This window comes from Cantharellus anzutake, assembly GCF_015039405.1.
Source record: "Cantharellus anzutake strain C23 chromosome Unknown EI90scaffold_33, whole genome shotgun sequence".
NCBI lineage: Eukaryota > Fungi > Basidiomycota > Agaricomycetes > Cantharellales > Hydnaceae > Cantharellus > Cantharellus anzutake.
In genome coordinates this window covers 317,408-343,781 of record NW_024066983.1, presented here as the reverse complement: position 1 = coordinate 343,781, position 26,374 = coordinate 317,408, and the positions used below count along the sequence as shown (strand labels likewise).

General features: G+C 49.6%; 12 protein-coding genes across 12 annotated transcripts; 3 read left to right on the top strand and 9 right to left on the bottom strand.

Annotated features, from left to right (window-relative positions):
• Positions 1-482: 482 nt before the first annotated feature.
• EI90DRAFT_1484765 (uncharacterized protein) lies at positions 483-1,513 on the bottom strand. Its single transcript, XM_039051835.1, has one exon. It carries the CDS (start codon positions 1,259-1,261, stop codon positions 677-679), a length of 585 nt encoding a protein of 194 aa, XP_038914543.1. The 5' UTR covers positions 1,262-1,513; the 3' UTR covers positions 483-676.
• Positions 1,514-2,089: 576 nt separating this feature from the next.
• Positions 2,090-3,617, top strand: EI90DRAFT_1483981 (RTA1 like protein-domain-containing protein). The gene is made up of 5 exons (XM_039051833.1): positions 2,090-2,327; positions 2,397-2,870; positions 2,935-3,164; positions 3,223-3,289; positions 3,352-3,617. Exons 1-5 carry the CDS (start codon positions 2,243-2,245, stop codon positions 3,516-3,518), a joined length of 1,023 nt encoding a protein of 340 aa, XP_038914542.1. The 5' UTR covers positions 2,090-2,242; the 3' UTR covers positions 3,519-3,617.
• A 10-nt stretch (positions 3,618-3,627) lies between these two features.
• On the bottom strand, positions 3,628-4,637 carry EI90DRAFT_3063801 (PIG-X). The gene is made up of 2 exons (XM_039060756.1): positions 4,168-4,637; positions 3,628-4,107 (listed from the first exon to the last, which is right to left on the bottom strand). The coding sequence occupies exons 1-2, from the start codon at positions 4,628-4,630 to the stop codon at positions 3,845-3,847; spliced, it is 726 nt and encodes a 241-aa protein (XP_038914541.1). The 5' UTR covers positions 4,631-4,637; the 3' UTR covers positions 3,628-3,844.
• A 133-nt stretch (positions 4,638-4,770) lies between these two features.
• Positions 4,771-7,362, top strand: EI90DRAFT_3281261 (6-phosphofructo-2-kinase-domain-containing protein). Its single transcript, XM_039066811.1, has 13 exons — positions 4,771-4,985; positions 5,050-5,138; positions 5,196-5,239; positions 5,291-5,350; positions 5,408-5,428; positions 5,489-5,541; positions 5,599-5,741; positions 5,796-5,824; positions 5,876-6,226; positions 6,288-6,416; positions 6,466-6,594; positions 6,713-6,813; positions 6,951-7,362. Exons 3-13 carry the CDS (start codon positions 5,237-5,239, stop codon positions 7,195-7,197), a joined length of 1,266 nt encoding a protein of 421 aa, XP_038914540.1. The 5' UTR covers positions 4,771-4,985; positions 5,050-5,138; positions 5,196-5,236; the 3' UTR covers positions 7,198-7,362.
• EI90DRAFT_3063796 (signal transducer) lies at positions 7,284-8,478 on the bottom strand. The gene is made up of 6 exons (XM_039060755.1): positions 8,378-8,478; positions 8,294-8,315; positions 8,077-8,223; positions 7,982-8,023; positions 7,725-7,922; positions 7,284-7,673 (listed from the first exon to the last, which is right to left on the bottom strand). The coding sequence occupies exons 2-6, from the start codon at positions 8,300-8,302 to the stop codon at positions 7,377-7,379; spliced, it is 693 nt and encodes a 230-aa protein (XP_038914539.1). The 5' UTR covers positions 8,303-8,315; positions 8,378-8,478; the 3' UTR covers positions 7,284-7,376.
• A 196-nt stretch (positions 8,479-8,674) lies between these two features.
• On the bottom strand, positions 8,675-11,058 carry EI90DRAFT_1484378 (glycoside hydrolase superfamily). Its single transcript, XM_039051834.1, has 13 exons — positions 10,748-11,058; positions 10,655-10,694; positions 10,545-10,601; positions 10,391-10,495; positions 10,265-10,322; positions 10,141-10,208; positions 9,929-10,073; positions 9,694-9,869; positions 9,576-9,628; positions 9,165-9,512; positions 9,050-9,107; positions 8,757-8,992; positions 8,675-8,700 (listed from the first exon to the last, which is right to left on the bottom strand). The coding sequence occupies exons 1-12, from the start codon at positions 10,826-10,828 to the stop codon at positions 8,844-8,846; spliced, it is 1,338 nt and encodes a 445-aa protein (XP_038914538.1). The 5' UTR covers positions 10,829-11,058; the 3' UTR covers positions 8,675-8,700; positions 8,757-8,843.
• Positions 11,059-11,769: 711 nt separating this feature from the next.
• On the bottom strand, positions 11,770-13,397 carry EI90DRAFT_3017469 (uncharacterized protein; the record flags this gene model as incomplete). The annotated part of the gene is made up of 4 exons (XM_039057103.1): positions 11,770-12,763; positions 12,816-13,040; positions 13,099-13,140; positions 13,198-13,397. 4 exons carry the CDS (start codon positions 13,395-13,397, stop codon positions 11,770-11,772), a joined length of 1,461 nt encoding a protein of 486 aa, XP_038914537.1.
• Positions 13,398-13,552: 155 nt separating this feature from the next.
• On the bottom strand, positions 13,553-15,231 carry EI90DRAFT_3017468 (uncharacterized protein; the record flags this gene model as incomplete). The annotated part of the gene is made up of 6 exons (XM_039057102.1): positions 13,553-13,658; positions 13,719-13,903; positions 13,993-14,046; positions 14,104-14,158; positions 14,194-14,264; positions 14,305-15,231. The coding sequence occupies 6 exons, from the start codon at positions 15,229-15,231 to the stop codon at positions 13,553-13,555; spliced, it is 1,398 nt and encodes a 465-aa protein (XP_038914536.1).
• A 1,764-nt stretch (positions 15,232-16,995) lies between these two features.
• On the bottom strand, positions 16,996-19,422 carry EI90DRAFT_3155582 (uncharacterized protein; the record flags this gene model as incomplete). The annotated part of the gene is made up of 7 exons (XM_039066006.1): positions 16,996-17,770; positions 17,823-18,033; positions 18,093-18,815; positions 18,874-18,937; positions 18,997-19,189; positions 19,254-19,293; positions 19,356-19,422. 7 exons carry the CDS (start codon positions 19,420-19,422, stop codon positions 17,116-17,118), a joined length of 1,953 nt encoding a protein of 650 aa, XP_038914535.1. The 3' UTR covers positions 16,996-17,115.
• A 1,076-nt stretch (positions 19,423-20,498) lies between these two features.
• Positions 20,499-21,651, bottom strand: EI90DRAFT_3063784 (uncharacterized protein). Its single transcript, XM_039060754.1, has 3 exons — positions 21,255-21,651; positions 20,954-21,198; positions 20,499-20,906 (listed from the first exon to the last, which is right to left on the bottom strand). The coding sequence occupies exons 1-3, from the start codon at positions 21,514-21,516 to the stop codon at positions 20,847-20,849; spliced, it is 567 nt and encodes a 188-aa protein (XP_038914534.1). The 5' UTR covers positions 21,517-21,651; the 3' UTR covers positions 20,499-20,846.
• Positions 21,652-22,666: 1,015 nt separating this feature from the next.
• On the bottom strand, positions 22,667-24,010 carry EI90DRAFT_3063779 (uncharacterized protein; the record flags this gene model as incomplete). Its single annotated transcript, XM_039060753.1, has 5 exons — positions 23,277-24,010; positions 23,184-23,223; positions 23,017-23,154; positions 22,844-22,994; positions 22,667-22,817 (listed from the first exon to the last, which is right to left on the bottom strand). Coding segments are annotated over exons 1-5 (1,107 nt in total), but the record flags the coding sequence as incomplete, so codon positions are not given.
• Positions 24,011-24,042: 32 nt separating this feature from the next.
• Positions 24,043-26,338, top strand: EI90DRAFT_3146077 (signal recognition particle protein; the record flags this gene model as incomplete). Its single annotated transcript, XM_039065373.1, has 12 exons — positions 24,043-24,045; positions 24,077-24,151; positions 24,219-24,386; positions 24,438-24,536; positions 24,595-24,624; positions 24,689-25,004; positions 25,060-25,171; positions 25,219-25,467; positions 25,528-25,842; positions 25,897-25,987; positions 26,052-26,189; positions 26,216-26,338. The coding sequence occupies 12 exons, from the start codon at positions 24,043-24,045 to the stop codon at positions 26,336-26,338; spliced, it is 1,719 nt and encodes a 572-aa protein (XP_038914532.1).
• Positions 26,339-26,374: the final 36 nt, after the last annotated feature.

Here is a 26,374-nt window from a genome sequence, read left to right as displayed (position 1 = left end):
GACGTGGGAAAGTAGTTTCCGTGGAGGTTCTCTGATTATTTTTATAGTCAAATCTTGGTCGATTGTCCTAATTCTTGGTTTAATATTTGCTATAAATTCCCCCGAGAATTCCGTCTCGTTGATGGTAAGCTTGAAGTATTTTTGTTATTTTTCTTTCTTTCGATTTATCATGTATAGTCATAATAATTCGTAAAAATTCGTAAAATTCGTTAAAATTCAGGTCCTTCTATGTTCTCATATCTACTTGTCGTATGAGGTTTTGTGATTTATCTGGCATATTTCCATAATGGGTTTCCATAGTGTGGCCGTTATTTCTCCTACAACATAACCGTGCCTATCGGCATATGCCGTACTATAGTGACTCGGGTGAAAAAAGTTTGGAGAACATAAGGATGTGAAGAAAGGAATTTGTTTGACCTAGGAAGTATGAGACATCGAGTAATCAATGGTGTGAAGGAGAATAAAGTGAGATGAAGCAATAACGCATAAAGGGGCATGCGACCCCTACACTGAGATTGAACAACGGGTGAGGGAGAATGGAGGTGGAAAGAGGTTGGATAGAGAAAAGGACACGCGACCCCCAGTGTTGGGGTCGCATGTTTTGCTGCTGTGTGCCTATGGTTAAGTCAATGTTTGAGTGCGCGGTTCTTGCAGGTGGGTGAGTTGGAGGGTGCTTTCACGGGTTTATGTCACGGCAGGCTGGTGAATGTTCCAGTGGCAGCAGAAGGCGATGGGTGTTGGTGGCATCTTGCTCATGCTTGTTGAATAAAGGCATGTGGCAGATAGGCCTTTGGTAGAAGGGGTGGTGGAGAGAAATGAAAGTGTTGGGGTGACGGCAGGACTTGAACCTGCATTCCTTGCAGTCAACTTTTTGTCGGCATATGGGGCTATCGTTGGCGCTACCACTATCGCGCCTCATCACTAAGAGGTAGTGGAGAGAAAGATGAATTGGAAGGGTGTTGGGGTGATGGCAGGACTTGAACCTGCACTCCTCCAGCCTGCCCATGGACTTATGGAGGCTACCATTGGCGCTACCACTATTGCACCTCACCATCCCAAAAGGTAGTGGAGAAGAGAAAAAGAAGGAAGGGTTGGGGTGACGGTGGGACTTGAACCCACAGTCCTCTGGCCAGTCCCGTCTGGGCTTACGGAGGTCACCATTGGCGTTGCCACTATCGCGCTCGTCATCCCAAAAAGGTAGTGGTGAGAAGAAAAAGGAAGGGTTGGCTTGACGGCAGGACATGCACCCGCACTCTTGCATCTCTCCAGCCAGTGCGGCTCTGGGCTTACGGGGTTGCGGTTGATTGGCATTACCACGGTGGCCACGTCATCCTCCCTTCAGATGTTAGAGGCCTAATTAGTTTTAAACAGGGGCACCGCGTGAAAGTTTAGGCCCGTGCCGGGTGTTCGCTGTGGTAGCAGAACTCCCCCTCGACTGACATCCATCGTCGAGGCCCGACCTCACCCTGCTCGCCATGTAAAGACGCGAGTCTAAGTCACGTGACTCGGGACCTTCGAACTAGCCCTGCTCGGCAACCGCAGATGATATTCTACCGTGGGAGTGCTCGCAGCCACGCTCAGCTCAGGAATGCGCATCCTCAACAAATTCAACCATACACCGCAGCAATATACATGATGAACTTTGGCATCCACGTGTAAACTGAATCTGCACCTGTGGTTATTAACTTTGCATGCAATCGCGACATTCAACGGTTAAGGAAGGTCGAAAAAAGACTTCAATATGTCCCTGGGATTGCTGAATGGATGCTTGGCGACAAAAGTCCGTGTGCCACTACACTGCATTTCGCAGTCGGTTACCCTACATCTTGGCTCCGTCCGCTCCCGAGCTTCGGCGCAGTTCCCCCCAAGAGTCATTCTAGTTCGGGGGCGCTGCACAACAGCCCATTCCATCAGCGCGCAGCACGCTCGCTCGTGAACCATTGCATCTCACAAGGAAATCTCACTGTCAACGTGTGTCCGCAAAGGGACCTCGTAGATTCAACCACAGTCGCTGCTCATCATTATGTATATCGGGGCCCGATTATTACATATACAGTTTCACAGCCACACGCTAAATCATTGACACCAGATTTCGTGTAGAACCACATCCGAGTCCCTTTCGGGCCCCGTCTCTCAAAGTGAATGCAGTCTGCAGCAAATATAATGACCGCCTAGCGGAGTTCTTTGTGATATCTCGTCCTCCTCTAACCAACATCCCACCCACCTTCACTTCTATCACAACATGGGCTTATCATTTGTGCTTGTCGTCCTGTCAGTTCTTAGCTCGGCGAACGCGCACCCCACGCTACAAGATAATTCTATCCTTCGTGAGTTTCAATTATCGTGCCTCATCAGTTCAACATTGACGGAATGCTTCTGCGCCCACCATGATGCAGCCTATGTACCTAGTGCTGTGGCAGCAGTCATCTTTGGCACCGTATACGTTATATTCGGTTGCACATTCCTTTTCCACATTTTTCGCACAAAGTCTTGGTGGTCGTTGTGTTTGCCTATCGGCGCCATCATTTCTTCAGCGGGATACTTCTTGCGCATCGTCGTCCGCCAAGATCAAAACCAGCACTCACTCGGGCTGTTCATCCCAATGCATGTACCCTCGGCCACCGCAAACATCAAGGAGACGATTTCTGACCACCCCCTCTATCATTCTAGGAACCTTTCAATTGTTCTTAGTCCTTGCGCTTTTCTCGCGTTTAATTACATTGTTTACGGCCATCTCATCGTTGCGGTCGATGGATTGCTCGCTGGAAAACGAGGACGGAAGGCAAAATCAGATTACTCCTATATTCCTCCTCGTCTCGTCAAGCATGTGTTCGTCTGGAGCGATGTCACCACTTTCTTGATACAATCATGTCAGCAGCTTCCTTCCACTTTCTCGTTCCCCGTGGTGGTGTCTGATCTGCTAGTGATACACAGTCGGTGGCTCGATGGAGGCGTCACACACAACTTATAACCTTGGTTCCAAAATCTTCTTAATTGGTATCATCCTCCAATTCCTATCTTACTTGTTTTTCCTCTCCATGGTCACCCTCGCGCACCGGAAGTTACTCGAGAAGCCTGTGGATGCGACGTTCCCTGATGGTGGATGGAGTCACCCAACGAAGCGTCTCTTCTATACCCTCTACTACTCCAGTGTCTTGATCTGTGTGCGTATTTCAGCGCCCCACCCCGTGATAGAACGCTAAAAATTCTTCTGCGATATAGGTTCGTAACGCCTATCGTATGGTAGAGTTGGCTCTTGGATGGAACGGCGTTCTCTGGAAGAACGAAGGTAAGATACTTGCAAGCTCCCAGATGTAGTTGTTTGAGACTTAAAAATCCTCGCAAATTTAGTTTTTTTCCTTACATTGGACGCTGTACCGCTCATCCTAGCCATTGGCATCTACATGTTCGTTTGGCCCAGCATCCTTCTAGACCAGACTCAGGCTCTTTCAAGGGTCGCACCCCGCCCAGACTATCCCATGGCTCAGTCAGGCCTGGCCCGCACACTCAACGCCTAGCATCACTAATATCTGACATATTGGGTCAGCACCAGACGTTGTGTGGGGCATTTTTCTACAGAGGCTTCAATGAACCACATATCCTTAATTATTTCATTGGATACCAATTTCGTTGCATGATCTCATTGTATCACTACTCATGAGCAACAAGTTAGGTGGTACACGACCGGGGCAACAGCCACTGCGTGAAGCATTGAATGTGTGCGTCCTTGGGGACATCCTACTCGGCAGATCCTTGCACCACGCACGCCAAGGGGGAACCACTGCACCCATATATGGCGTTGAGGTTCAGACTACACCTGCCATCCGCATGTCAGATCCCGGCCTCAGGCTGCTTTCCTCTTCCTCGCACGTGCTGTGCCATTAACGCGACGTGAGATAGCTCGCAAACTAATGTAAACATAGATGAATGCCAAGAGCACACCGAAAAACGTCCCATACTCGACGATAGGAAGGTAGGAAGAGTTCGCTGTGGGGACTGTTGTAGTGTGGAATAGGTCTCCTTCATTGTTGCTCGGCCGGACAGCAATGACTGGTGTTTCGTTGCGTAAATTCAGGGAATTGATATTATCCGATACATCGCAGTTATCTGTGCAAGCACAAACGGGTTCGTTGAGAAGCTGGCATTAACGGCAACGTGCACGCTCACTTTTATATGGGACCCAGAAGACACTTGGCCACGGAACGCGCAAAGCAAGCATTGATGCATCGTTGCTTCCCACAGACGGCATGTATCTCACATGGAGAGGCACTTTCACAGAGGCGAGGGAAGGGACGTCCGGCGAAAGAGAAAGTAACAGCGCTGAGCCTTCCTGGTCCACGGCTTCAAGAGGCAATTCAAGATTTGTCTCACCCCAGACTTTGAACGGGGGCAGATCTCCATCTTGCCGTCGCTGCTCTAGCTCATAGGGATCGAAGAAGAAAGCGGAGGGGAGAATATACAAAATGAACAAGCAATGGTTCGTTGGAATGGCTGATGGCGCGTGTTGAATAAATACTGTGCTTTCCGTATGGAACCCAGATGTCGGTGATATCGACGTGGAGAAAAACGAGTGAGGTGCTGAGGCGAGCGCATCATTGGCGAGAGTGGAAAGTTGACGCGCGGTGTCCATCGTGATTCTCCCTCATCGCCACAGCCGTGAGACAGTCCATCGAGGTTTGACCCCAGGTCTCGATCGCTCGCTACCTCTCTCCCGGCGCAAGTCACGGCATGTCCGAAGGGCAAGAAGATGTGACGGCGCCTCCCCCAAAACGCGTTTTCGAAGCTGCATACCACGATCCTGCACCTTCCACCGCCGACTTGCAGAGGGTTAATGCAGCGCTTGCGAAGAAAGTTGCTGATGATCGCGGCGTACCAAATGCCATTCGGAAACCCAGCCAAGTCACTTCTAAAGATGTAGTACCGGAAAACCATCCCAGGGCGTCTTTGCAGCCACCGCCTACATTTTTCGGAGCGAAATCGCTAGTGTGGGTGATCACGTTTGGATGCCGGTTCAACAAGTCTGACACCGTTCATTTTCAACTAAATCAGTTTGAGAAACTTTGACGCTTCGAATGTTGGGACTAGTGGAGGCTCATCAGCTCCGTCTCCGCCTCGTGTGTCTGGAATTGGAGGAAGAGGTGATGCCACCCTACCAATTGCAGTCAAAGCGCAACTTAAATTCTACCTTCATTTAGTTTCTAAGCCAGATTATTCCGAAGCGAAGATAGTCGTAGCTATGGTATGGACACTGAGAGGCCACATGGGACGATGGGACTGAGGCACTCGTTAGGTCGGACTCCCAGCTAGAGGCAAGTCATATTTGAGCAACAAGCTCACCCGGTATCTAAAGGTAATAACTTCCTTTCACCATGATGGGAACACTCTATTTTCATCGATATTCCATTAGTGGCTTGAATACGATGTGAAGGTATGTGAGATATTATTTGTCCTGCCTTTTGGCGGTCGCCTATGACACCCTAATTACCAGGTTTTCAACGTTGGACAGTTAAGAAGATCGAAAGCAAAGGAGCGCCAAAAGAAGTGGGCCCCCATATTACTGTCTTCGCACACTATTTAACCCCTGTTGCCTCTTTAAAGGGAAGGGGTGAAGGAGGACCACTCTGCCTCATATTTCAGTAACGAAAACAAGTCGGCTCGTGAACTGAGGCATCAGCTTGCGGAAGAGAGCTTGAATACGCTGATTAAATGGCTGAAAGAAGGGGGAAATGTTGGCATTCATGGTAAGCACACCCTGCCCCGGCCTTGGCTCACTGGCTAATTGATGCGTGATGTAGACGCTACAAATAGCACGAGAGAAAGGAGGTCCGTCTATCGCCTCCTTGTATACCTCTATTCTCACCGTCCCCCTTAAAGAGCTTTTATTGAGGCCCGAGTGGCGAAAGAACCAGGGCTACGGCTTCTGTTCCTAGAATCTTTCTGCGACGATCCCGAGGTTATTGCCGCAAATGTGGCCCTTAAAGTGTCCTCAGGCGATCCTGACTATGCCCACATGTCCCGCAAGGATGCCGAAGCGGACTTCCGGAGAAGAATACAACAGTACGAACGCACATACGAACCAATTACCGAAAAGTACCTGAGTTACATGAAAATCATCAATGTCGGAGCTCAGATAGATATGAACCACATCAATGGCTACTTGCAGAGCCGGATAGTCTATTACTTGATGAACTTGCATTTGAAACCACGGAGCATCTTCTTCTCGCGAGTAAGATTGTGAACCCTGGCACTTGGTGGACCCGCTTCATCTCTCATGTTCCCAATTGCAGCACGGCGAGAGCCAGTTCAACGTTGAAGGGAAGATTGGAGGGGACTCGACGCTTTCTCCAAGAGGGAAAGCTTATGCTGATGCCCTTCCGGGCTTGATCAAGACGAACGTCGGCGACGCACCACTGACGGTAAGCCAACTGCCAGGATTGAAGCAGCGCCAATTGTACCTCCGCCTAGGTTTGGACCTCAACGCTTCAACGCACCATTGAAACTGCGGGAAACCTAAATTACCCCAAGCTTGCCTGGAAGTCCCTCGACGAACTAGATGCCGGGGTGTGCGATGGCATGACGTACGAGGAAATAGCAGTACGTTTGAACTGGAAGAAACTTGGGCGGCAGTCTCTCACTCCGTGACCTCTTGCGTTCCAAAGGAGGCATATCCTGAAGATTTTGATGCCAGAGACGAAGACAAATTCAACTACAGATATCGGGGGGAGAATCTTATCGTGATATCGTTGTTCGCCTTGAACCTGTGATAATGGAACTAGAGCGACAGGATAATATACTGATCATCAGTCATCAAGTGTGTCATTCCTGTTCAGCCTACTGTGACTCTATGAACTCATCCCGTCCTTGCCTTCCTTACCAAGGCTGTGCTGAGATGCCTGTGAGATATCTTGGTTCAGTCTTTCCGATTCTAAGCTCAAGCCTTATGCTTCCAGATATGCATACTTCCACAACCTTCCACAAGAAGATCTCCCGTACATTAAGATTCCTTTGCATACGGTAATCAAGCTCACGCCGAAAGCATACGGTTGCGATGAAGAGCGTTATACTGTACCCATTGAAGCGGTGGATACTCACCGACCCAAACCAAAGTCTGCCACTACTAATCCAGGAGAGCCAAAGATCCAATCAAGCGCTCGACAGTATTACGACCTAGGTGCCGAGTCAAAGAGCGCTTCGTGACATCCCCTGCAGCGGAAACGCAGAACCGCTGTGCTCAGATTGAATTTGTACTACAAGATCTATTTTTCACCTCAAAAAGAACATATAGTGTCTCAGATAAACAGAGTGTTAACATTATATTACAACAGTAGATATCAACAAAATGACATCAGCAGAATCGAAAACACATTCCGCTTCGATTAAAGAATGACACATCTCGTGTACTTTGGGCCTGATTTAATCCTCCACCGGCCTTTTACGCTTTCTTTCAGAGCTGCATTAAATACATCCCTGACACCCTGCCCGGTTTTGGCACTGCACTCCATGTACTTCGCGCCAATTTCCTTAGCAACTGCTTGGCCTTGTTCTGGGGTAACTGTCGTTTGACCCTGGGCACCCAGCATTCGACGAGTCGTTTCATCTTTGCGGAGGTCGATCTTTGTGCCAATGAGGATGAGGGGTGCGCCCTCGCAGAAGTGGGCTACTTCAGGATACCACTGAAAGATGCCTGAGCCCACACTTGAGTTGATCGCAAGCGGTGTGCATACCTTATCCTGTACGTTAGCCAAGCTGACGGGAAAATCTATGGAGAACACTATCAAGATAACATCGCTTTCAGGGTAGCTGAGTGGCCGTAATCGGTCATATTCTTCCTGTCCGGCCGTGTCCCAGAGCGCAAGTTCAATTTCCTTCCCTTCGAAGTTCACTTGAGTTACGTAGTTCTCAAAAACCGTCGGGATATACGCCTGAGAGTGGGGACCGCTATTGAATTACAGTAATTATTCTTCCACTGAAGCCAACGCACCTCAGGGAACCGATTCTCGGCATAGACAATCAATAAACATGTCTAGGAACGAACGTTGAACACTCTGAACAGGAAATCCACCACGCATGGCTCACCTTCCCGCACCCTCCATCTCCAACCACTACTAACTTTCTTTTCAAATCAGGCTTCTTCATTGGCGGTCTAGTAGAGGTCGAGTGTCGAGGAAGACCACCATGTATGGAAGATCGGAAAGATGTTTGAGAGCCTCCTGCACCATATTTCTAAGTAGAAATATCGCTCGTGAAAGGAGTCCAATCATGCAAGCGCACTGCACTACAAAGTGAAACATACATTACTCATGATTCCAAGAATCCTGTTCGATGGGTTCATGAGTATCACCGTCGACGGCAATGTTTCTGGAGAAGAAATACCAACCTTAAGATTTCAAAGGAGAGTAAGCGCTGACAGACGCGTGAAGATATTAGGAAGAGAAAGTTTTGGAGGAATGCGGACAGGGTTTGAGGCGCAGTGTTGAGGCGTGTTGAGACGTGTTGAATCTTGAATCTGGGGGTGTGGAAATCTCCGCATGAGGCAGTGCAATCCAAGCGCCCACAATGCATAATTCAGTTGGGCAACGCTCCTGCTTATAATTGTGTCGCTGCGCATCACAGAGCAGGTCCTGCTGGGATAACCATTACATTATGATTCATATCACAGAGCTTGGCTCGCGGGATGGACGTTTGAAAACATTATGTGAGCTATACAGTAACCTTGAGACACCCAAACGCCAGAAGAGCCCGCACACATCACGTACAAAGGGTCCGCACAGACTCAGTAATGAAAATCATCCAATGACCACCATAGACCCCCCAAAAGGTCTCTGCTGTATGTGACTGACGTGTCAATGGCATTGCGGACACCTGCTTCCGGTGCAGAGACGCAATGAGCATATGCCATCGCTTGAGGATGTTCTAGTGCCGATAGTGATAGTTTTCGGGGAAGAGAAGTTACTTGACGCTAGGGTCGCACTCGATTCCCGGCAAGCATAGGCTTTACAAAGTAATGGGTAAGGTGGGAGACTAACCATGTATTCACGAGGCTGCGTACCAGGAACCCAACTCCCAATGTCACTTCCGGAGGGCGCCCCGGAGCCGTAATAGCGAGCCTACAGGTTTGGAAAATAAGTGAAACTGCGAATCTATATATTGGATCCGACACTGACGGTCCACACATATCCTTGATACGTAATCCTCGATCCCGGGGGATAAGAACCGGTGGAAGACCATTGAGGAGCGTCGCAAGCTGGGTAGACAAAGCCACCGCATGATCCGCCGTTTGACAATGCACCTTTCACAGACTGGTCATAACGACCATTAGCGTGAGCTTGTGAGGCGTCCCACATCATCACGCCCCCAAAGGAAGGGAAGGAGGAGCGAAGAGCCCGAATAATGCTCGTCAACTGTGAAGAACTGACGTAGCCGCTGCTTGCAGCAGTAGCTGAAGCCGGAACGCCCAGAAAGATTTTTATGTCAGGATTAGGCGAGACATTTTTGGCCCACCAGTCCCAGGTCTGGGGTGGCACAAGAAAAGAATTAGCCTAATCGACGCGGCAACGCGACAAGAGGGAACTCACCCCAAAGTTCCAGGCCGATTCTCCATAATGGCAGACACTGCATGGATTGTTGTCTGGTCACAGCACGAACACCTAAGTAATTCTCACATGTGCGTGGAAATGTGAGAAATCGACTTACAGAACTGGACATAAAGGGCGTCGAATTTGGCCCCGTTGATGGAAGATCCAACGTAGGAATCAGGGTAAGGACATTGTGGGGCAGCAGTGCTGGGGAAGAGCATCAAAAATAAACTGAATGCTCTTGGTGGCCGTCGCACCCACATATAGTATTTCTTCCTTGCGCGGGAAAAGTGTCTATAAAACAACGTCCCATGCCAAGCAGCCTTCGGAGGGTGATATGATGGTGTGCTCACTCTCTCAATTGGTTCACGAACGCATCGTACGAATTCAATCCTCCTTCAATATCAAGATCAACCCCATCGAGAACAGCCGGGCCGAATGGACGGGTGGAGCTTGAGCCTCCCAGGAACATGTTCCAGATCTTATCAGCGAATGCAGCTAATTTGTAGAACATTGATCAGGCCTTTTCGCTCGTATCTTGCTCCAACAGGCGTTGGGAGATTACCATCTGCAGGTCCTCCACCAGTAGCGCCACCTAAGCTCAGTGTCACAAGCTTACCCTTGCTTTGGCATCTGCATAAATAAGATCATATTGAGTTTTCAAAGGCTGAGACGGCGCAATCCCCCACGTTGTGATGTCAGCAGAGAGAAACGAGCAGTTGAGAAGTTGAGTGCCAGAAAAACAAACTGAGTGTTCTGAGCAATCAGCTATATGATCCAAAACCAGAGGAATGGCACATGCCATCCTCACTTACGATCGTTGCAGGTATTCGCAAGGTTGATCTGGGGGTTGCCAGTGCCGTCGGAGAAAACATTTAAGAAGGCGATTGGGATGGCATTGATAGTGTCATCTTGACAATCTAGAGAAACTCCTCAGTATTGACGAAGTATTATCGTACGGGCGCGAACAATGAGACAATCTTTTCTGCCAGTTCGCATTGTCCACGCTATTCGCGGCTCCGTAACCTGATGCACATTCTCAAATGATGAATAATATGCACTACAGGTTAATAGCCCACTATTTTGACCCCAATAGGTAACCAAGTTGGAGTTGCATTGCTTAATGGTTAAGATGTGAACAACCAGGATGAAGAAGTGCGAGTTAGACGGACCTCATCGTATGCAGCAGCTTTTGACAAGGACAATAAGTTCAAGAAGAGTACCAACGGAACGGGTGAGGCATAGGAAAGCATCCTGAGGGCTCAATCGGGTGAGAGCAGACCTCCTCTGCGTCATATCCCTTATATATGAAGGAAGGTGACTGGCTGAATCCAGCCAATCCTCAGGAAGAATGCCGTTCAAGAAACCATAGGCAGGTCACAATGACCTTAAAGCGAACGCCAGTCAACCAGCTCCAACGGATCAATCTATATCTCACGCATCATTGCCCTACCATCTTCCCCAACTCCAACCCCATCTGTTTCCCCATTTCTTTTGGGAGTCAGAAAATCCTCTTTTGTATTTCAATCCTTTTCCTTTCTCCTTCACCTTTCCTGCATCTCGAGGCTAAAATATCGCTCATTTGAGCCATCGACCTATCAAGTCGAACGCTAGGTAACAGCCAAGGAGCATACGGTATGGGAAAGTGGAAGCGTGATGCCTTTATGACAGCAGAAAAGAACTCATTGAGACGGCAAAGAAACTTATTTAAGGGTCGGAACAACATTCCCCACCGATCAAAAGATCGACCATAAGATGGAAGTGCCGCCGCGACGGGTTAGCCGCACATGCATCTCATCATGGTATCTGCAGTAATTCGCGGAGTGACGACATCCAATCCCACCTGGATGGCCGAAAACTCGATAGCACTTATTATCACTCTTCGGCATCCCAAGTCATTCGAGTCATCATCGAGAGCGTCTGTGATCATTCAATTCGTCGATTTTGTGGACTCAAATTCCATAAGCTAGACAGCAAAAGCAGTGAAATAAGGGCACACCACAGATATCTGAACTCGCACCCAGCCTGTTGTCCGTGGTTTTGGTGATTCCCCTAAACAGAGTCTTTTGTGTTCAAAAAAGACGATTATTTTGAGCTGGGTGGTAGGTAGGACTAAGAAATAGTAGATAAATAATGATATTTAAGAGTCGCTTGGTTGCATGGGAAGCGGGAACCCCTGTAGTTGAGGTGGAACCTAGTCAGATGAATTTTGGGTCCCTCGGGACATGACGGAGCCTCCGCCAAAAAGTCGGTACTCTGAATCACCATCCAGTGAGGAGTCGGCATCAAGAAACTCCCGGTTGGTCTCTAACACGTCCATGGTGGCCTTCAAGTCTCGGTTCTGCTTCAGAAACACATCATACACATCATGTGAGTCGAATCCGAATTGAACCTGCATCTGGAACAACCTTGATACGATTTGAGGATCGAGACTTCGTGGATAAACGTCATCGCCATCGCCGCCGAACCGATCGCTCACACGGGCTGGGAAACGCGCACTAAATGGGATCGAACTCAGGCTGCGCTTAGATAACCTCGCGGTAGTTATGCCGCCAATTAATGATGGGGCCCCGTGGTTGGGAATATCTGAGACGCCCGAAGGTGTAACAGATATTGCTTCCAGGGGCGCTGCTTGACCACGCAATACAATGTCAGTAGCTCGCCAAGAATGAGAGGATCTCTTCTCCACAATCGGCGGACGAGCATCAGGATAAGGGCGAGACGGACTTGTGTGAATGGGATGGATCACCCCAGTGTCTGGGACTTGAGAAATCGGCTCCTCGGAGTGAACTGGTTGCTTCGTGAATTCGTATTCTGGAGGTGCAGCACGCAGGGCTTTCGACATTGCTCGAGTGATGTGCTGAGGTTGAGACGTAATAACAGCAGCAATTCGGTGTCGCCACTGGCCGGCACGTCGATTCGATCTAGGGGAATCAAACTCCATCTCCTCAGTTGGTGCTCGATGTTCAATATTTGTGTTCACGTCGGGGGATGGGTCGACTCCCGTATCCATGTCCACATCCTCACTACCGATTGCGGGCATATTCTCAAGATCAGCCAACGGGTCGGCTTCATCTGACGGTGATAAATTGCGAGATCCAGAAGGCAACGGTACTCGTTGGGGTTGCAACGAAACAGCAGATGAGATTCGGCGGCCATCGTCCCTGGAGTAGAGCCTAGGGGTAGCGCTACAATAATGCTATGTCAGACATGTATGATAAATTTCAGACTGACACGCACTATTTTCCAGAATCTTGTGACTGCTGTAACTGCGAACTTTTTCTTGGCACCCGAGCAAGCTGAGAGGGCTTCCGATCGTCTGGGAACTTATGGGTCGGGCGAGATCGCCTACGTTGTGAGTGTGGCGTATTCACCAACGTTCGTTGAGTAGCGAAGTCGCCGGTGGATATGTCGGATTGGTGAGCGTGGGGCCCACTTTCTTCACTCGTGCCACCAGTTTTGACCCTAATTCATAATCGTGCGGCTCTTAAATGCGCGCCAGCAGAATCGCCTAGGCTCTTACCTCTCCTGTTTCCCTGACTCTGGATGATTTTCTGGACCTTTCCTGTTCCGGAGTGCAGGAGGTGAGGCAGCGTCCGTCATGTGAGAAGCCTGCACTCACAGTTCCTTTGGGTCAGCGTTCACAGGGGAGCCGGGTGCATCATTGGAGCCTTGGGAACCGACTTCTCTCGTCTGTGATGCCCGCTGATGCCCATGCACGGTGACTCCTTTCCTAAAACCTCTTTTGATATCTTCATGCCGATGCGATTTGTGATACCGTTGTCTTGATGACATATACTCCGGGTGGCGCTTCACAATCATGGCTATCCAATAGTCAAAGGATGACTTTTGGTTTTTATATCTGTGTTTCCATTGCGAAAAAGTCGCCCGTTGGCCCCAAGGCCAGAGGTGAGGCTTATAACAGAATATTTCAGCGAGATAATGAGGATTTTGTCATTTAACGCTTACGTTGTTGACTAAGTCACGGTATATGACGTTGCCACTTCTGCCCCAGTGTCTGGGTCTGGACAACGTCGGGCAATATAATCGGCGAGATTTCTATCATCGTCAGCAGTGAACGGTCTGGTGTGGTTCAATGTCGTGCGTGCATGGCCAGAGAGAAGACTGTGTTCTGTTACTTACCTTATTTGTACTCTAATCGGACGATCATAAAATTCGCTCTCTATCTCATCACATGTGATTATCAGATGGTCTTCCAAACCGGAATACTGTTCCAGAAGCTTCGCCCTGTCTATATCGGTGTGGACGATAAGACAGTCCACTTTACTAGCATCCTTCAGGCCAAACACCCGTTGGGCCCCGCCACTCTAAACTGGCATAAGAAAGAATATAATTCTAAGGGAGGCTAAACAACCTTCAGACATCTGCTGAGGGCAATCCGCTCGTCGCCACTAACGCTGGGGTGGACATAGATCGACAAGGGCTTAGTTCCCGCGTCGTTAAAAAATACCTATGCGCAATGTGTTTCTGTTTCACCCGGGGCCAACTGGAGTGGTAAAATACATACCTTGTGATGAGGCGGGTCTCGTAATAACATAGCTTCAGAACTTGCAGGGGAAGCACTGGATCCAGATTACGTAATGAATCACCTGCTTACCCGGTACGTCCAGCGTTCCACTGGCCATTTCTCATCCGCAAAAAGTATATCTTGATCGGCACGATCGCCACCTGTAGTTCTTCCAATGTTTCTGGGTTGAATTATTGTAACCTGTTGTACACGAAGGTCTGGAATACATGGTAGAACTCGAGTGGTCGGTCCTTTCGCGATATTCGAGAGAGGATTGTGGAAGTGATCCCAGGCGCGACGCAAATCATTGTCGATCCCATCCACCGTACCGTGATCGTTGCAGATCGTGGCTTCCAAAGTAATCCTTCCTATGACTAGTTCCACCACTTCCTCTGAATCTCTTACCACTGGCCTCGTGTCGTGAAGTTTAAAAAGCTGCCCCATCCTTCGAGGGTTAGCGCGAAGTTCAGTCTCGTCCTGGATCAGCGCAGAGCATTCCTGCGTAGTTCTCCGCGCCTTGTCGAGATCTCCCTCCAGCTGGGCCAAATGTTGGTTCAGCAACACGCTGCGCATCTTTTCTTTGAGCAGTTTGGTGAAGGCAGGGGAAGCTGTGACACTAACTCGGGGCTCGTAAGAGGACCTGACTGGACCGAAAGTGGGCTCTGGCGTATTACGGGGAACCGTCGCCACTCCGCTGGTGGGTGGATGTTTCCAATTGTATGCATACTCCGCCAAGCTACTTTCTGGGTACTTGAGTGAGGCGTCCTCCGGGTCATCCGAGTCCGTATCTATAGAGGCTTCCTGAGTTAACTTAGTTCCTTCTGCTGCTTCTTCCACGTGCTTACTGTCAGAACTTTGGTGTATGTTGTCAAGAATCCTTCCCGCTGCTTCCAAGAGTCCTTGATCCGCTGTCTGGCGGTTGCTCGTAAGCCTATCCAACAGATGTTGCAGCTCAGAGTCAGATTCGAATCCGTCAGAGCTCATCGCCATCTCGTCTGTCTCAGGAATCTCCACCTTTCCCAAGCTCATGAGCGCCTCTGCTACGACTTCCGTCGGCACCCAACCTTCCATCTGTCCGCGCTTGACTAGGTTTACTGACGATTTAGCGATCTGAGGAGTGATAGACATTCTAAGATTCAAGCTAGTTCTTGAGGTTACTCTGCGAGGGCGGGGGCGGGGAACGATGCTAAGTTGCCTTCCCCTTCCCTCCGATTTTTATATCTTTCTCTTTTCTATGATCTGCCCTCTATCGTACTAGGGTTCTGACCTTTCCCTTCGGAACCGTGTCTCATCCCCAGATCTCCCTGATGCCCGTGCTGCATCTCTGCCGCAGTCTTTCTCCATACCACTTCTCCGTTCTAGACACATTTGGTTTTTAGATTATTTTTCGCTCCTGATATCGTTACTCATCATTCCAGTTTCTTGGCACAATTTCACAGCGCCCGGCCGGTCTCCTCTCGGCTTCTTCCTGTGTGGTTGTGCAGGCCGATCTTTGATTGCCGCCACTCCTGGGGTTCTCCGAATTTCCTATAGATTTCCTCCCTGCTGACTACTTCGCTTGTCACACTGCAAGTCATCCTCGATCTTATTCGACGTCTGGCGCCCACTGTGATCGATTACCTTTGTTTCACTATCAGCCACTCAGTTCTTACTCAATTCTCTTTTGCTGATGAGACACTTGTCTCTACCTTTTCCTCGGTTCTGGTCTAGTTCATGCCTATCCGGGTAGACTACATAAAGATCTGTGCTGGGATAGTGTGGTCAGCTTTTCCTGCCCCTGGAAAGGTAATAGCGGGGGTGTAACTCCTCCTTCCGTTGAGTTAGTAGGGGTGAGAAACGTTGCGGGATTTGTAGGATTCCCTGCCTGTCGGTTTGCACTTTTGACCGTGGCTAAATACCGGTCCCCTAGCAATTCCTGAGAGCTTGTTCTCTCTCGAACCTCCGTTCCTCTCTTGGTTCAGTGGTTCCACTTTGTCGGACGTCAATGGGCTCTCCTGTAACCTTTTTTAGGCATAAATCCGTACCGCCAGCCTGCTAGAGCTAGGATCAGGCTCAACATTATTACGATAGCCATAGATAGAGTAGTCTCCATTGCTGTAGGATAGACTCGTTCGGCGGGAGGGATCTTTCTGCTGTTGTGCAATTATTCTAAGATTATTTATACTTATCCAATGATTACAAACGGCTCGATTAGGGGTATGTTATTATTATTCAGTCCGTAAGTACTATGTTCCCTATACACATCCTCCCAATCCTGCCCGTCTGCTATGCAGTCGTCCAAGTAGATCATGGCAAACCCTCGGTGCGCTGCCATGACCTGGCGCACGACTGCCTGGTATGCGTGACTTGGGCATTCCTTAACAAGCGGCCTTCCTGTTACTCGGTGCACTTCCTGGGGCGATGTAGGGTCATTGGTGGTCGGACTGACGTCGACTTTTTGGGGCGTACCTCCGCTCGCCTCTTCCAGCCCCAAGAGGACTGGTCCAATCGGAAATTCGAGGAACCCCGCATCGTCATCTCCACCGACGGAGACAGTGTTCATGCTCCAATCTAAGGCGATCACCTTGTCCTCTTCTGCGCGAGAGAAAGAGTGTGCGATGCATCTAGTAAAGGCAAAGCTCCACTGCACAGCAGGGAAAGCCTCTGGGCATAAATTGAGCAACAACCTGGCGATCGAGGTGTGCCACCCTGGGAACAAATTGTTACCAGGCGTGCTCACTTTGGGCGGCTTTGAGCGTCATGATGCTCAGATCTGAAACTTGTCGCGAAGCGTGGTTTTCGACTCATTCAGTATTGGGACTATACTCTGAACTGTCTAAAGAGTTTTGTCTGTCTTCCGTCTTCTGTGATCATAGCATGCGGCCGTACAAAGCCTTGGAAATTCTCAATGAGACCCCGACACGCAGCGCATAGCTGTTCATGGGTCTCTCCTTTCACAGCGTGTCGGTGTCATGATCAACTGTACTATAAGCAGTAATCACAGGAAGAGAAATAGGAACTACAACCCCAACCTCATAATTTGCGATCCTTATCCTTCAAACTTCCAACCAGCGTCCGACTGTCACTCCAAAAGCCCGCGGTGTTACTTTTCCTCCTCCTGGACACAGATCGCGGCAGCACGAAGTCATCCTCACCGTCTTCCCTGTATTCATCGTCATCCTCGTCTTCATCTGATAGTTCTAAACCTGCATAGGATGTCGCTCTCCGTCTCCGTTTCGTTGTCGGTTGCTCGTCTGCATCAGGCAGAGCCATCCCTGCTAGCCCCCTAACATTCGAGTTAACAATTGCTGCGGCATCATGAGGTGATGATGGGACTGTCGTCGAAGGTGTACGAGGATAAGCTTTCCACATGGGGATTTTCCTGTCCTGTTCTTCGTCTGCTTCGTCATCTTGATCCTCGCTGGGTTGTGACAGTCGACGCCGTGATCGGGGTTTCTCTCGTTCCCTTGTTCCGTTCAAGGGCCGGATGGGTTCTTCGTCTGTGACCGGGGACGGTGGGCGAGGACTGGCGGATGGAACGTTCGTCTCTCGTCGCTTAGCTGGCGCGCGTGTGGGATCATTCGCTGGAGGTGTTGATGATGAGGGCATCTGCCACTTTGCAGCAGAGACAGTGGTAGATGGACGGTTCTTGAAAGATGCCTCGAATCCATCAGGTTTTCTCATTTTCCTTTCGAAAGCAAAACGTGAGACTGGGGACGAATCGTTGGGGAAAGACGCACGTATTGAGTTTAGGTTCCGCATAATTCACACTCTTCCGCACTCGTCGTTCCCTACTAGTTTCTACATGTTGTGATCCAATTAAAGCGGCACCAAATACGGGTTGGGGTATTGGCGAGCGACTCCGTGGTGTAGGTGATGCACTTCTTTGGGCGCCAAGGGATGCAGGTTCGAGTGTGTCATTGTGGGGTGATGTGGGCCTGATAGGTTTCCCTGTGGTACGTGATAGTGATAAAATAGGCGTAGCACGGAAATCAAACTCCATCACTAACCCTCTTCATCGTGATCTGTATTCCGGGGTGCAAGTTTTCTACTCCGCCGTTCAACCCGAGAAAGTGGCGGGGTGAGCGCATAATCGAAATCCTCCTGTGCTCCATTGTTCTTGAGTGAAGTACTTTTCTTCGGCTTGCCCTCTGCTAACCGAGGCGGTGGCGAGTTGGTGACATCATGTAGCCCGGAGATAGCAGCGGAATACTCAGGCAAGTCATCACGGCCCATTTCGTCCACTGAGAGTTTCCTTTTCCCTCTGCCTGCCCGCCGTGGAGTGAGATGGGCTTGCGGTGATGGCGATGAAGTTTCATGGTCTAGTGGCGGCGAAAGAAAGTTGGGGGATTCAGTGAGTCCAGCTTGCGATGGCGTCGAGGGAGATGAAGATTGCGTATTCAGCTCGATAGGTCCCAGTAAGCCAGACTGCCGTCGCAGTGTTTTGCGCTTAGCCACGTTCCCAGATGCAGCAGGAGAACTCATTGATGATTCGGCGTTCAATGTAGATACAGCTGCTTCCGTTAGCTGCAAAGTCCCTATTATATGTGATGATAAGCGGCTAGGCCCTGGTTGTGCCACCACCCGGCGTGAGACACGAGGGGATGAGTGCATATCCTCCTTTGAATCTTCGTGGATAAGCTCCATGTCTGGTGCTGCTGAGACCTTGAGGGCGTTGGAGGTCGAAGACCTCGGTTTAGGGACAAATGCTGGCGGAGAGGTCGCCGGAGGCTCTAAGATTGCAAAAGTCAGGACCGATTGTGTCATAGTTCGGCACAGGCCTGACCGCACCAGCTGAATCGATTGCATCAAACGAACGGCGTAAGGAAGCCAAGTTTTTCTTGGCCCAATCAGCCTGTATACGTACATGATCAGGAGGGAATTATGGGAATGAGAGCAAAGTCGAAAACGTACGGCACGAGTCGTCTCGTCGACAAGATCTAACATCGCTTGCCTCTCTCGCTGGTAGGCGAGGGACCTCGAATTATCTACCAGCTGCTTGCGCTGTAAAGCCGATAACGTGCCACGCAACTGGAAGTTTTCTGCTGCACTCTCCTGAAGTTGTTTCGTGAGTTGGCTTATCTGTGCCAACAGCTCGTTATTCTTCCTGAAAACGCAAAAACGCGTTAGAATCCTATACAAATTCCCTGTAACTTCCATAAGTTGCGCACTTCGCTAACCGATCATTCGATGCCTTGAATGTCTTGCGCACTTTGAGGGCGAGAGAGAAAGTTCAGGAGATGCATCCGGTGATTCTGGAAAATGAGACACACAATTCTCGAATTCTTGAAGGGTATTTAGACTCGTAGAGTTCGCCCGAGATTCACGGCGAGAAGCCATCCACCCAGCGAGACAAACGCTGTGGAGAGTGTTGAGCTTTACAAGATATTTGTTGTGTCGATACAAACAACACACAACAACCGACGTCCTCACTCTTTCCGGTCAGCATCTGAAAATATTAGCTCACACCTACGCTGAGAGCTTCTCTCTTTTTTGCTCTCCTCATCTTATGATGTGCTGAAGGGCCTCGTCTTTTCTCCTTTGGGTCCTAGCGCATCGGCGAAGTACGTCCAACCGCCCCAGCATTTCCTTCCCCCCAATCTCTTGCAATATGATGATAAAACAGACCTGTACGGAGTCTTCTAAGACGACAAACTATTGGCAATTACAGCTGATCCTTCCGTCCTGCCATCCATTTCCCTGTCTTGGGTCTTTTGGTTCATTGCTAATGCTGTCCCGCCCTTTAGATATATACATTAATGCGGATCTCCAAACCATGCGACGCTCTGGCATCGACCATGAAGCTGCCGCAACTTCTCTGATCTAAGCTCTCCCCGTACTTCCTCTAAACTCTGGGCAAATGATTCATTCATGTGTCACATCTACACCCTCCAAAAAATAATTTAATCATTAAGTTATGTAGCACTACATCCTCCCCCATTATTCACCAGGAAGCAATGAGTTTTCCTGCCTCGGATGCAACAATTGCGCCAGCTCCAGCGATGATAACAGTCATTGTAACCCGTCGCCCGTCGATGAGCCGATGCCACACCCTCTCGAATGAAACGCCCTTAACTGTTTTCGTGCGTGCATCGACTTGATCATCCTCCGCTGACTTAACAGAGACGTCCCTGTACACCTCAGTTACACTGGGGCGAATGATGGGGGTGGCATTGTAACCCATGAAGATAGTGCGCTCGGGAGTAGAAGACACGTCGTAGGTGACAGAGCACTGAGTGGGAGGGAAGGGAGAGTTGGAAGATGAGACAGGTCTGATAAATGAGATTGATTTGAGATTGAGGTTGGCACTTCCAAGTTCAGCAGCAATAGCACGTTCCGATGTGGTTATATTGGAGAGGGAAGCGGCGAGGGAGACACCATCAGAAGGTGATGCATTGATAATCTTATGATCTTGGACCGACGAGACAGTGGAAGGAAGAGCAACGTTCTTGAGTCTTGTAAGAGCCGCAAGAGCTTCCTTCAAAGCACCTGCGGAGATCGGCTCTGAGGATTCAAGAAAGCGTATATCCTCCCCATACCAGCGAGTCTGCAAGTTGAGCGTTTCCAAGGAAGGTGCGGCCAAGGCAATAGCACGAAGGAGCCTAACACACCCATCATCCTTCTTCGTATTATCGTCTGCATCCTCCACCTCCAGCTCTTCTTGGACACTGGTCGCCTCGCTTATCCTCAGGGATTCGGGCGAATATGCAAGTTCACGAATGTTCGGTAGATTGGTTAAGGTCGAGACGAGACGAGTGTTCGCGTCAACCTCGTATCCACAAGATTTGTTCATGCGAAGGATCTCGAGGTTTGGAGCGAGCAAGGTGAGGGATTCAATATCGTCTAGAGCGTCAACTTCAAGAATGCGTAGGTGTGGAAGGTTGAACCGTGGAAACATCATAACCGACTGATGGATGGCATGACCAATCGGAAGGCCTCTCGTTCGACCAAGAGAAAAGCGGCTCCAGGCGGAGGACTGGCCAGTCAGTTCTGCCACGAGAACACGAAGGGCATGAAGAGCGGGCGTTTGGGATAGAATATGGATCAAGGCGTATGATAAGGAGGGTAATTTCCAGGCATCGATGAACTCCGAGTCCATGAAGATGTTGAGTACTCTGAGACGGGTACCCTGATCAGATTGGGATGTACCATGGAAACGAAAGGAACTCACCGAACTTCAGCTAATAGATCTTTTGGCACCTGTGAGAGAGCCTCAAGTTGAGATTTGGAGGTGAGGGCAATCTCGTGAAAAAGCAGTGGGAGAGCAATGCTTCGAATTCTGCGAGACACCATCGAAAAGCTCGCCACGTCCCGGTTATCGTTGACGAAGTCTTTCACGTCATTGCGAATTGCAAGGTATGTTGCTATCTCATGCAACAATTCGTTGGGGAGAGAAGAAATGCGACAGAATGATCGGCGGTGGAGAGAAAACATCTTGATCAGCACCAGTCACACAGGAGAATCGCTATGTCGGGACGGGAAACTTGTCGAGATGGAAGATGGGATGGACTTGGGATGGTGTCAAGGGCCCAGCCCATAAGTACTTGTTGCACACCGCGACCGGTGGTGACGGTAAACGGCAGCCATCCGGATCGTCCAAGCTTAAACTCACTATTCTTACTGCTTGTAGATGCGCTTCATCCCCGATCAACTCGACGCATCGCATCATGACCGAAACTGAAGTAGTCAGCGCCATTATCGGTCTTGCATACTTAACACACATAACTGCCTACAAGTACCGGCGGACCTAGGTGGGAAAATGAACACGAGCATCAAACAGGCAATACAATTGGGACAACTCCGGAACGAAGAACACACGTGGACTCTTTGAATCGTCGGGGGAAACGAACCGTCGGCGCTCTGATTGGGAAGGCACGCATATGTGCAAGCCTAGCCTACCGCTTTTGGAATTGGGAATATTGTACGTCGGATCTATGCGTCCATTCTAGCCTCTAAGCTAGACTTCGTAATATTATATAGCAGGTGCCCATATACATGTTCCTAGATGCGGTGCGACCAGCCAGGAAAGGGAAAGATTGCTGAGCGATGTGCAAAGACGGGCAGTCCCATCCTGGTGCAGGGGCCCGGACGAGTGAGAAATGGCGATCTTTGGCGGGTTCCTGCAGCGGACATCTTTATCCCTACTTCGACGTCCGTCCCGAACCGTCATCTTTCCCTCGATTCCCCCACCCGTTCAGTGAGGCAACGAGTTCAACATCTCGCAGGAATTAATCCTTTTCTTTTTTTGGTGGGACCCTAGTAGCTTTCGCGATACCTCCGTGTTTGAGTTTGTATTGGGAAGCAAAAGTTCCCGGTCAGGAATTAATTCTGGCCGGACAGCCGAGCAAGAGGCTTTACCGCACACAGGGTGGCATTCTTGCAAACCGCCAGTAGTTGTCAAGAAGTAATAATAGGTACTATAAATGTTTTTGGAGATCCTTGTTCGAATACGAATTCACTGCTTCCATTGTACACTGCAAACCCATCACCCAGCAATGAAAAGTGAGATAATGATATCGTAATAATGTACTTCACGCTCCCCGTCACGACCAGTGTCAGCTAAAGAAATCAAGCGGAGGTTAACATCATCGTCTATAAACTGCAACACTTCGTCTACGTTGTTCTCAATGTCGAATTGGGGCTCATACTGAGAGGGCTGAAAGGAGCTAAACTTCTTTTTGGTTGAAGTAGGTCTGTCACCATCTTGTACAGCCCGAGGGGGGTCCGGAGATAGTCTAGGATCGTCTGGTGGCAGCCGGACGGAGATTGAGACCGTGGAGGTGTAGACAGGGAAGAAGCCGGGCAGAATTCTGGATCTGGAGTCTTTGGCAGTTGATCGGACTGTGTCGGATACTCGAATGAGAGCTGAGACGACCGGGCGAGTGCTCTGCGTCGCTTCTTCTCGGCCCGCACTTGGCCTTTTTCTTGGCCGACGCTTCCATGAGCTCATCAATGTGGGTAGCTTCGCAAGCGGCGTCTGCGAAGGAGAAGAACGTCGCTTTAATGTTGGTGTTCGTTCTTCAGTCTGGGTATCGGCAACTCTAGGGTTGGGATTGTAGGTGAGCGGGTGATCTTGCCATTTGTCAAAGTCTGTAGTTGACTCTTTGGTGTTGAAGTTTGCACGAACGATTCCCCAAATGACTGGCATGTCGCAAGTGAGAACGCAGGGCTAACACAAGGCGGTACCGACCTACCAGTGACCCAAAGTCTTGTGTTTCTGGTTGTGTTTGGCTCCATCCCGCTGGTCGTTCCGAATCGTGTTGTGCCTCCGTCGCACGTTTTGGGCGAGGGGGGTTTGACGTGGTACACGTCCTTCTTGGAAATGGAAGGCATTTCGGAACTGCTGGTGGTTTTTCAATGCCTTGGACCCAGCGATCCCACTGCTCTTCTGTCTCGGCTAATGGGAGGATGTTGTCGGCGTTCTGAGGCGGAAGCCTTTCGATAACACCCCAATCGTTTGTCTTCCCGGGATAGACCGAATGCAGTTTCGTGGAGGACAAAGCCAGGTACTGATGAATTCGGTCTGGGCACGTCTGCACCGCATCTTCCACAAGTTCGATGATCGTCTGGGTCCGAGCCAAAGACTCCGGAGATGGCGGTGGCTCGCAAACATACTCATCATTCTCAACATGAAAATGCATGTACTGGCTTTGCAATAATTTCATTCGTTTAAGAGTCGAAGGATTTGAGACTTGATAGGACGAATAACAGGATGAGGATGAGGATGGTGTTTGTGGTTGTTCGATTTCCTGGGTGTAGCTTATATCTGGAAATCGGAACGTTCGTCGCTTTTCCGGGCGGCCATCAGGTTGAGAAGACATCCTTTGCGGCCGAAACGAACCGTTCTCGAATCTTAAAGTTAAAGGTTTATCAGTGCCCAAAAAGCGCCTTACATTCCCGTGACCCCGTCACGCCAAGGTCAGTCACACGCATCGTCAAGATGGTGAGCGACTCCACGCCATGGTGAGGTGTAATCTCACCTACATACATTTAGGTTCTTGCCGATCTGGGAAGCCGTATTAAGTCGGCTTTGTCTCAGCTGGGCCAAGCTCCTCTCGTTGATGACCAAGTGCGTGATGGGGAGTTCTCCGATTCCATGACATACGAGCTCATGTCAAGCTCTGGTTGCATATCAGGTCTTAGATACACTTCTAAAGGAGATATGCCTAGCACTTCTGGACTCTGATGTTAATGTCAAGCTTGTGGCAAATTTGCGGAACGCGGTGAAGGCGAAAGTAAAACAAGCAATAGAAGGAGGTGCTGACCGTGGCCGGGACTCCAATAGGAGGACCATAGCTCAAAAAGCAAGCATAATCTACTGCATGTAACGATACACTAACCCTGGGTTCGGATAGGCGATCTTTGATGAGTTGGTGAACCTCGTCGACCCTGGTGTGCAACCGTATCAACCCAAGAAAGGAAAACCGAACGTCATCATGGCGGTTGGCCTGCAGGCAAGGATTCATCTATTTTATTATGCTCTAGTGGAAGTCTCACCCCAAATGGTTCTAGGGTAACGGGAAAACCACCACTTGCACAAAAGTATGTATGCTATCTACCACGGGACCTCTGCATGACACCAGGTTGCCTCCTCTTCCATGTGTAGCTAGCCGTTCACTACCAACGACGAGGCTTCAAGTCGGCAATCGTCTGCGCTGATACCTTTCGAGCTGGTGCTTTTGACCAAACTCGCCAATCCGCCACTAAGGCGAGGGTTGCGTACTTTGGATCTTACACGGAAACAGATCCTGTCGCTATTGCTGCAGAGGGCGTCACAAAGTTTAAGAAGGAGCGGTTTGAAGTAATAATTGTGGACACGTCAGGAAGACATCGACAAGAAGCAGAGTTGTTCGAAGAAATGGTTCAAATTGGAAAAGCTGTCCAGCCTGACATGACAGTTCTAGTAATGGATGCCAGCATCGGTGCGCACTATAGTTGGGGTGCTCATCTCTCGTATCTTATGCTTCCTTACCCTAGGCCAGGCTGCAGAGTCACAAAGTCGAGCCTTCAAGGAAAGCGCCGATTTTGGTGCAATCATTGTAACAAAAATGGATGGCCATGCTAAGGGGGAGGAGCCATCTCGGCGTAAGTTCGTGCTTGAATTTAGTTATCCCATTTGCTCACTTTTGGAACCAGCGTGGCGGCAACAACGACGCCTATTATCTTCATCGGAACAGGTGAACACATGACCGACCTGGAAAAGTTCTCGCCGCAACCTTTCATATCGAAGTTGCTGGGATTAGGTGACATGCAGGGTTTGGTGGAGCACTTCCAAACTATCGCTATGCAAGATCCGGAGCGGCAAAAAGATATTGCGAAGAGCATCGAGGAAGGTAAACTCAGCATTCGAGCGTGGAGGGAGCAGATATCGACTATAATGAGCATGTGAGGTTTTTTTTTTTGGCTCACACTGTAGTTCACTTCTGATCGTTTCATCATTTACAGGGGGCCGATAAGTAAAATCGCATCTATGATACCTGGGATGCCACAGGAGATGATCAATGATTCTGACGAGGAGGGCAGCATGCGTCTAAAGCGCATGATTTTCATCACAGACAGTATGACTGCCAAAGAACTTGATTCGGACGGTATGATTTTTATGACAATGGACGAATCTGGCAAAGTACCCGCCGGAGTAAACTGGAGAGTTGCTCGTGTCGCCCGAGGCAGCGGTACAAGTGTGCGCGAGGTTGAGGAGATGCTTTGCCAATACCGTATGATGTCGAGCATGGCGAAGCAGATGGGTGGGAAGAACGGCATGTGGGTACTCCCCTTCGCCCTCCATGGCTATGTTATTAAGCGCGGTGATTACAGGATGAGTAACTTCCAAAAAATGGCCTCAGCAGCTGGGCCTATGATGGGGCCTGGTGGGATGCCAACGAGGGAGCAAGTGGCGGCCATGCAGGTTTGTACAATTTGTCCGTCATTCCAGAAACGGCCATTTGATGCAACCTTCTCACGCCATCTAGCGAGCGGCTCCTCCGGGCTTCATACAAAAGCTTCGTCAAGGCGGAGGGATCTCCGGGATGCAAGAAATGATGAAAGCCATGATGGGTGGCAATGTCTCCGACGAAGAAATGGCTGAGATGCAGAGTGAGTCCATCTTGGTAGCTTGTTCCAATTTCCTTGCTAGAATTTAACAGGAATGATGAACAACCTGCCTGGGTTCGGTGCGGGAGGTATGCCGAATATGGGCGATCTTATGAAAAATTTTGGTGGGCTGGGTGGGCTGGGCGGTTTGGGTGGCAGGCGATAGGCGTATTACAGGTCTGGACTTGAACATGGTATGTAT